The sequence below is a fragment of the Glycine soja genome, chromosome 20, assembly GCF_004193775.1.
Source record: "Glycine soja cultivar W05 chromosome 20, ASM419377v2, whole genome shotgun sequence".
NCBI classification, from domain to species: domain Eukaryota; kingdom Viridiplantae; phylum Streptophyta; class Magnoliopsida; order Fabales; family Fabaceae; genus Glycine; species Glycine soja.
In genome coordinates, this window is record NC_041021.1 from 2,430,412 (window position 1) to 2,439,886 (window position 9,475).

General features: G+C 40.1%; 1 protein-coding gene across 1 annotated transcript; it reads left to right on the plus strand.

Annotated features, from left to right (window-relative positions):
- Positions 1–843: 843 nt before the first annotated feature.
- On the plus strand, positions 844–3,074 carry LOC114403569. The gene is made up of 5 exons (XM_028366589.1): positions 844–933; positions 1,387–1,559; positions 1,645–1,684; positions 1,966–2,114; positions 2,303–3,074. The coding sequence occupies exons 1-5, from the start codon at positions 844–846 to the stop codon at positions 3,072–3,074; spliced, it is 1,224 nt and encodes a 407-aa protein (XP_028222390.1).
- Positions 3,075–9,475: the final 6,401 nt, after the last annotated feature.

A 9,475-nucleotide genomic window follows, 5' to 3' on the forward strand; every position in this document is an offset into this window, starting at 1 on the left:
CTTTAAAGCAAGCTAAGAATCTGTATGTCTAGGAATGGAGTGCAGTGATCTAGTCCATATTATGTTGTAGGCTTAATGCAACTCTTTTAGACTAAGTTTGTTGAGGGACTAAGGACGAAGTTTAAAGAGAGTTAGGCTTATTCGCTAGAGGGATCTTGGTTTGAGTAGTTTCTCAGCATAAGAACACTACGATAACGTGAAATAGAGAAAAATACACATTAACATCAAGAGAAATTAAATAGAACGACCCAACGCTTGTTACTGGATGGTTTTCACATCCAAATTCTTGATATTTAGTTCATATTTCAATAGACTTTAGTACAAAATTCAACTTGATATTTACTTTGCTTTTAATCCATACAAATGTTTGCATACTGGATGTACAATGTCTAAGTGAAACAAATTCCCTGAGGATACGATACTCGGTCTTACCGTTTTATACTACTTGAGCGAATCGATACACTTGCCAAAGAGCACTAACAAGTTTTTGGCGTCGTTCCCGGGGAATTCCTTTCCACTTAGATAGTATAATTCAGTTTATAAACATTTATTCTTTATTATTTGATTAATTTTGTGAATAGATAGTTAGAATTCAATTTTTCTCTTGACTTGGTTAACTGTTGTTCTGTTTAGTGCTTCTTGTATGCGAGGTAATTCTTCAGCAGGGAATTTAGCTCCACTAGATTTGGAGATTGAAGCAACTTGCAGGAGAAACAATGCAGGAAGGAGGAGAAAAGCTTTGCAAGAGAGGATAGCACAACCAAGTTCGGAGGGAGCTCATTCGTCTGAATCATCTTCAGAGACTTGAGGGAATCCAAAGTTGGTGCGTCTGAAGCACACATTATGGCAGAAGATCAACCACAAAGGGTTACTCTTGAGGACTATTCTAGCTCTACCATGCCGCAATTTTTCACAAGCATTGCGCGGCCAGAAGTTCAAGCTCATAACATCACATATCCTCATTGCTTGATCTAGCTGATTCAAGGAAATCTGTTTCATGGTTTGCCAAATGAAGACCCTTTTACACACCTTGAAACATACATAGAAATCTACAATACAGTGAAAATTGCAGGGGTGCCGAAAGATGCAGTGAGGCTTAGTTTATTTTCATTCTCTTAGGCTGGAGAAGCAAAGAGGTGGTTTCATTCTTTCAAAGGGAATAGCTTAAAGATATGGGAAGATGTAGTAGAAATTTTTTTGAGGAAATACTTCCCAGAATCAAAGACAATTGAAGGCAAGGCAGTTATTTCCTCATTCCATCAATTTCCAGATGAATCTTTGAGTGGAGCGCTTGAAAGATTTTGTAGCTTGCTGCAGAAAACACCTACTCATGGATTCTCCGAGCCTATTCAGCTGAATATTTTCATTGATGGTTTGACACTGTAGTCCAAGCAATTGTTAGACGCTTCTGCTGGGGGAAAGATTAAGTTGAAGACTCCAGAAGAAGCAATGGAACTTATTGAGAATATGGCTGCTAGTGATCATATACCCACCAAGAGAAACCTGTTAGAGCTTTCTTCAGTGGATGCATTGTTGGCACCGAACAAGCTACTAGCTAAGTAGCTGGAATCGCTCATTGAGACACTTAGCAAGCTGCCAACACAGTTACAAGCGACTCAACCTTCTCATTTAGAAGTTATGCAGGTTGGAGGTTGCAGTATATGTGGAGGAGCGCATAAATCTGGTTGTTGCATACCCATAGATGATGCTACAAAGGAAGTGAATTACATGGGGAATCAAAACAGACAAGGATTCCATTCAGGCGGTTTTTCATGTTACCAACAAGGAGGAAATTTCAATCAAAATTAGGAGCAAGGATGGAGGTCACATCCAGGAAATCAGTTCAATGAAGACCAAGGAGGACCTTCCAACAGACCTCAGAATCAAGGGCCTAGCTTGTACAAGAGGACCACTTAGCTGGAAGAAAATTTGGCTCAGTTTATGAAAGTTTCAATGTCTAACTAGAAAAGCATCGAGTCAGCTATCAAGAACCTAGAGATCCAAGTGGGACAGCTAGCTAAGCAAATAGCTGAGAATTCTTCTGGAGATTTTGGAGCTAATGCAGAGAAAAATCCCAAAGAAGAATGTAAAGATGCCATGACTAGAAGCAAGAGGTAGACCATATTGGAGGATGAGAGTAGGATTAGTGATGAAAAGGAGTTAGAAGTTGAGGGAGAAAAAGAAAATGAGGAAGATCAGATAAGGGAGAAAAAAATAAGTGAAGAGGAGGAAGAAAAAAATAAAAAATTGAGAAAAAGAGAAAAAATGAGGAAGAGAAAAAGACAAAGAGTGAGTTGGCCAGAGAAAAGAAGAAGGAGGTTGTTCCATTCATAGGGAAGGAAGCACCATATCCTTTGGTGCCATCTAAGAAGGACAAGGAACGACATTTTGCTCGTTTCCTTGATATCTTCAAGAAATTAGATATAACTATCCCATTTGGGGAAGCCTTGCAACAAATGCCACTCTACTTCAAGTTTCTCAAGAATCTGCTGACCAAGAAGGGCAAATATATCCACAATGATAATATTGTGGTCGAGGGAAATTGCAGTGCTGTTATCCAAAGAATCCTTCCACCAAAATACAAGGATCTAGGGAGTGTCACAATTCCTTGCTCAATTGGTGTTGTGTCAGTTGGAAAAACAATTATTGACTTAGGGGCTAGCATTAATTTGATGCCTCTATCCATGTGCAGAAGGATTGGAGAGTTGGAAATCATGCCAACAAGAATGACACTGCAGCTAGCGGATCACTCAATCACAAGGCCATATGGCGTAGTGGAAGACGTGTTGGTCAAAGTGCGTCAATTTACTTTCCCTCCAGATTTCGTGATAATGGACATTGAAGAGGACGCTGAAATCCTACTGATTTTAGGTCGTCCCTTCATGTTAACAACCAATTGTGTTGTTGATATGGGGAAAGGTAATCTTGAAATGAGTGTGGATGACCAGAAAGTTACATTTAATTTGTTTGATGCAGCAAAGCACTCAATTGACCGCAGTGTTTGTTCTAAGATGAATGAGATTGAGAATGAGATAGCTCAGATTGTCAAAGCTAAGAAATTACAGGACCCTTAGAGGTAACATACGTCAAGCTGGTGACGTTAAGGAAGCACTTACTGGGAGGCAACCCAACTTTTTCTTTATTTTCTCAATCATTATTTTTTGTTCATCATTACATGTAGCTAGGTTGTAGCTTATTTGAGATTGCTAGAGTAAGAATTCAGTCTGTTTTGTATGATACAAAGGTTGGCAAAAGCTTCACTGAAGCATTGGATGAGTAAAGAACTTAGATAAAATTTTTCAATCATCCACTCGCTCAGCGCGCCTCATGCGTTAAGCAAGACATACCTCATGCATTAAGCGAGTAGCATCGCTCACTAAGCGCGCCAACCCTAACCCATTGGCTGAAGGGGTCTCCCTAAGCAAGACAGTTGCGCTAAGCCCAAAAACCTCTCTGGATTGCATTTAATAAAATTGGGCTAAGCGAGCCAGATCGCTGAGCGCGACATAGTTTCTTGTTAAGCATGTCTGTGCACTAAGCGCAGTAAGCTCTCTGTCTGGACCCCCATGTCAATTGGGCTAATCGGGTCACACCCGCTAAACCCAAAATTCTCTATGGAATGGCATAACGCTAAGTGAGACCATCTCGCTAAGCGCAACCCCACTACTGCATCTTGAGGCATTTAATCCACTAAGCTAGCCATGTCCCGCTTAGCAAAACTAGCAGACCAATCAGAGCGGTATAACTCGCTAAGTGTGCACCTGTGCGCTGAGCCCAAAACCTTCTCGGGTTTTCTAATTTCAGAATTGGGCTAAGCGAGCCTGTCTCGCAAAGCGCATGAGTTTAAATCCTGAAGAATTCAAACGTCCCTGAGTGTTTGCTTAGCGAGTCACTCGCACTTAGCGAGTCAATCAAAATTTCCAAAAATAAAAAGTAACTGCCTTAGGCAATTACCATTTGCACAATAATATAACTTCCCACACACATATACCTTGCAATCATTGGCATTCATCTGCACTGTGCTTACACTTCTTCGTCTCTACTTTTGCCTTCATTTTACTCACCCACTTCAGCAATCCAAGTAAGTTCTTCAATCTTTTGTCAATTTAATTTTTTGAACCCTAGGGTAGAAGACAACTTTTATTTCATTGTTTTTTTATTCTATGTTACTGTCGCTTCTGTATTAGTAGTAGTTTGATAGCGTGTTATTAGGGCTTTAGTTTCATATGTAATGTAGGTTGATTGCAGGGGCTTTGCTTAGATTTCCTATGCCTGAAAGTGGCTAGGGAGTTGAGGCTTCGAAGCCCCAATTTTTTCTGGAAATTTTGATGTACTCGCTAAGCGAGTTCATCCGTTTTGGATGAATTTTTGGATTTTTTGGTGAACACGCTAAGTGAGTTCATCATTTCTATTTGAATGTTTGCATATATGTATGAACTCGCTAAGCCATTGCACTACGGCTTAGCGAGCATTTAAATTTCAAGTTTTTAATTTTTGAGTTCGTATGAACTTGCTAAGCCGACATGTCGTGCTTAGCGAGTAAGCTTAGTTAGGTCAGTGTCACAGAGGCTTTTGGTATTCTGGTTGCGGCTAAGCGAGCCGCGCTCGCTAAGCCACCATGCCTCTGAGTTTGAATAAGCCTGGGCTATTCGAGTCTATCTCGCTAAGCCCAAGGCAACTTAGCTATGTAGAATTTTGTTCATGCACTAAGTGAGCCATGCTCGCTAAGCTCAAATTCTTCTTTGTTTTAGAATTGGGCTTAGCGATCCTGCTTGCTAAGCCATTTATGTTCCAATAGTTAACTCGCACTAAGCGCCCACTGGCGTTAAACCCATTTAGTGTGTCGTGCTAAGCGAGTCTGTCTCGCTAAGCGCAATTAGCTCTCTGTTGGAGAATAAGGCTTAGCGAGCCATACTCGCTTAGCCACTATGTTGTTTCAGTTAAGCAAGGGTGTCTCGCTTAGCCAGGGTCTTAATTTTCTTGTCGTTGTGCTAAGCACGCCCTATGCGCTTAGCGTATGCTATTATTTTCTTAAGGCGCGCTAAACGAGTTTGTCTTGCTAAGCGCCCAATCATTTTTCCTATTTTATTTTTCTACTTTCAATCTTGAATACAACCTATCTAACTTTCTTCCCTGTGATTCTTTTGATGTAGATGGCCTCAAGGAAGAGGAAAGCATCTGTCTCCAGACCTCAAGAACCCTACGACACAACTAGATTCATTTTCGAGGTCGCTTGGGAACGTTATTAGCAAAACATGCATTCTAGAAACATCCTCCCTAAGAGGAATGTTAATTTGTACGTGACCCAGTGTGACGAGTTCCGCAAGGAGCTCGAGAGGAGGAGATGACATAAAACCTTGACTAGGCAACCTAATGGTCACATAGATGTGGCCCTCGTCTAGGAGTTTTATGTGAATTTGTATGATCCAGAGGATAAGTCCCCTCGAAAGTGTAGAGTAAGGGGAAAATTGATTAAGTTTGATGTTGAGACGCTTAACACCTTTCTGGAGACCCCCGTGGTTTTGGAGTCAGGGGAGAGATATTCAGCTTACTCCAGGTTCTGTCGCACTCACCCAGATCCTTAGGAGCTCACCACCAGACTTTGTATTCCAGGGTGAGGTTTTATACTTAATGTTGAGGGAGCACCCTGGAAGCTCCTGAGGAAGGATCTCACGACATTAGCTCAGACCTGGAACGTCTTGTCTTATTCTAACTTCGCCCCCACCAATTATACGTCCGATCTTAACATGGATAGGGCGAGGTTAGTGTACGGGTTGGTGATAAAGATGGACATGAACTTGGGCTCCATCATCTCAGGCTAGATCTTACACATGGCCCAGTCCAACTCCTCTCGGCTAGGATTCCCTGCACTTATTACATCACTATGCATCGCTAGAGGAGTGGTCCCTAACTCACTTACTTTCCCTTGCCATTAATTTGGCGTACATCCAGAAGAACTACTGGAACCCGGATGATCCCACGATCACTTTTCCGGGGACCTGCAAGTCTAGGGCTCGGGGACCCTCTAATGCCTCCACTTTTGCTCCAGCCCCTCCAGTACCCACAACGCCCTTCACCATGGCTTATGCCTGGTGATGCAGAGCATTCATGACTTGGCTTAGCATCGGCCCATCATCAGCGTGGAGGATTTCATGGCCCAGGTGGCCTAGCCAGGAGTCCAGCCTTCTCCTGTAGGAGGAGGTGAGGCTTCTACAACTCAGGAGCCGCAGCCAGAGTCGGAGGCGACACTGGAGGAGAAGTCGGAGGACATGTCAGTCGCCATACCCATGGAGGTCACTAAGGAGGGAGATGGCACTGCGGACACAAATTATGTCGCAGATATGACAGCAGCGTAGGGCACTTGGGATCCCTAGCCAACCCCAACACATGATACACCTCTTCCGGCCCAGGACGCCCCCTCATCACCTCAGGACGATCCAGCACCAACTCAGGAGGAGTGAAGACAAGATCTATTTATTTTTATGCTATTTAGATACAGTTTTTAAATTTCAGTTTTAGTTATTTATTTACTTAGCATAATTTTACAGCTTTTTGAACAGTTTACAATTTTTAAACTATGCATAGTGGTCTTGGTTTTTGAAACATCTTTTGGTTTAAATCTTTGGTGTTTGTTGAATTGGTTTGAATGTGATTGATTACATGAACTGAGTGAATTGCGACGATAAATCACATGCCTTCAATAAGTATGCGGTAGTTAGAAGAGAAAGAACATGAATTAGGGGCGTGAGTGAAAATGTTAGTTTGTTTGACAGGTAAATAGTGAAGGTAATCATTGGCTATAACCCGGTGAGATGTGTGAACTTAAATTGTGAGAGAACGACTAACATCAAGTACCAATTTTGACATGAATCTTTGAATATGGAATGAATGCATGATTTGGAGATGATGAAGGCCATGATTGATTGATTTAGCCACTTGGCCAAATAGCCTTACCCTGTTCATGAATGATGAAACCCTTGCACCCATTTTGAGCTTGAATTTGATTGAATGAGCTGAACCCAAAGCCTGATTGAAATTATAATCTTCGTCTACCTTTCCTTAGGTTGTAAGAGAGCATTGTGGTTCAAGGCAAATTTGTCCCAAATTTGGGGGAGAATGTTGGGTGTTTTTTATTGTGGTAAAGAAAGCAACAGCCACAGACAATTGTTTAAAGAAGCAGTAATCATAAACTGCTAAAATAAAATGAAAAAAGAAAATGAAAGTTTTAAGAATAAGTAAAGCTTTGTGTGTGTTGTTGCTTAAGCTAAGTGTCTTATATGATTGTGGCATATCAATAGAAGTTGGGAATTAAAAGGAAAAGGTGATCTAAGGATGAATGCTCTCCTAGAACCTAAGTTTTGCATCCTAGAAAAACCATGAATTGTTTGTAGCCCAGCCCCATTACAAGCCAAGAAAGTCCTTCAGATTCAATTTGTGTGTTTGTGATTGTATGGCATGAGATGAAATGCAAAAGTTAAGACTTGTGTTGGTTGTTGATTTGAAGAATTACCTTAAACACTTGTGCTTATGAGAGAAATAGTGGCCATGAGGATTAAGCTGGATAAACCTTCCTTGATACTTGTCTTGCTTGCTAGCTTATTTCATTTGTGCTGCTTAATGAACATGTTCATATCTTTGAAACATTGCATATCTTTATGAAGGGCTGTTGGTTGAAGTATTGCTAATTACCTTTGTTCATGCGATTGAATATTTTGGAACAAACAGATTTTTTGGTTAACCACTGTGAATTATGTCACTTGAGGACAAGTAAACTGTTATTTCTTTGCTTGAGGATAAGCAAAACTATAAATTTGGGGGAGTTTTGTTAGTCGTTATTCAGGAGTTAGTTTTATGTTGAATATTTGCATGGAAATAGGGCTTTACCTCCAAATTATGGTTCTTTTTGTAGGAATTGTATATATTTTTTTTGTTTAGTGTGATTTTATAGATTAGATACCCCCATTCTATGAATTAATGTTGAATCCAACTCAGTTTCAGGCTAAAGAAGAGAAGGTTCAAGTAGCTGATGACTCGCTCAGCGAGACAGATCTGCTCAGCGAGTGGCATCCGCTAAGCGAGGCATACAACTCACTTAGTGGGTTGGGAAATGTTGGATCAAGTGGCCTTGGAATAATTAAGAAGAGGGGATTGAATTAATTATTAATGAACCTTTACTAATTAAAAAACTATCCTTCTTAATGTTACTAGATTCAATTAGGTTTTTACTATAATGTTAAGAAAGTAAAGAACAGAAATAGAAACTTAACCAAAAGTAAAAGCAATAATTAAAGTGCAGAATGGAAATTAAAGAGTGTAGGGAAGAAGAAGACAAACACAAAAACTATCCTTGATATTTCTTTTCAACCTTGTAAAATCCTTTACAAGCAAAGATCCACAAGGGATGTACCCTTCCTTGTTCTCTTTGAACAACCAAGTGGATGTACCCTCCACTTGAACTGATCCACAAGAGATGTACTCTCTCTTGTTCTCAGTTACAACAATCCAAGTAGATGTACCCTCTACTTGTACCACAAAGGATGTACCCTCCAATGTGTTAAGACAAAGTTCTTAGGCGGTTAGTCCTTTGAAACTTTGTGAAGGGGAAACAAAAGATATCTCAGGTGGTTAGTCCTTGGAAATCTTTTGTTTAAGGGAAAGGGAAGAATCAAAAGAATTCTCAGATTGTGTCGTTTTGAATTCTTTTGAAAAGGGAGAAGGGAGACACAAAAGAATTCAGGCGGTTAGTCCTTTGTTCTTTTGGAAAAGGGAGAAGAGAGACACAAAAAGAATTCAGGCGGTTAGTCCTTGTCGAATTCTTTTTGGCAAAGGGAGATGAGAGACACAAAAGAATTCAGGCGGTTAGTCCTTCGTTCTTTTGGCAAAGGGAGAAGAGAGACACAAAAGAATTCAGGCGGTTAGTCCTTCGTTCTTTTGGAAAAGGGAGAAAAGAGACACAAAAAGAATTCAGGCGATTAGTCCTTGTTGAATTCTTTTTGGCAAAGGGAGAAGAGAATGAAAAGATATAGCACACCTTTGTTTTCTGTGAAAGAACAAGGTTTGGAAACCAAAAAACCTAGAAAGCTTTCGGCAAAGGAAGAAGAAGAAGAAGAAGTTCAAAGAGATGTTCAAAAGTTATGCAAAAGTTATTAAAATGCAAATCAAGGTCTTGCTTTTATAGACTCTTCATGTCTGGTCAAGAAAACCATTGGAAGAGTTATAACCTTGAGAAAAACCTGAAAACCATTGGAAGAGTTACATCTCTTGACTTTTTATTCAAAACTTTTCACTGGTAATCGATTACCAAAACCATGTAATCGATTACACAAAGCATTTTATGAAAAGATGTGACTCTTCACAATTGAATTTGAATTTCAACGTTCAGATACACTAGTAATCGATTACCAATATATTGTAATCGATTAGACCATTTAAAAAATAATTGGAATGTTGCAAATTCAGTTAAAAGCTTTTGAAA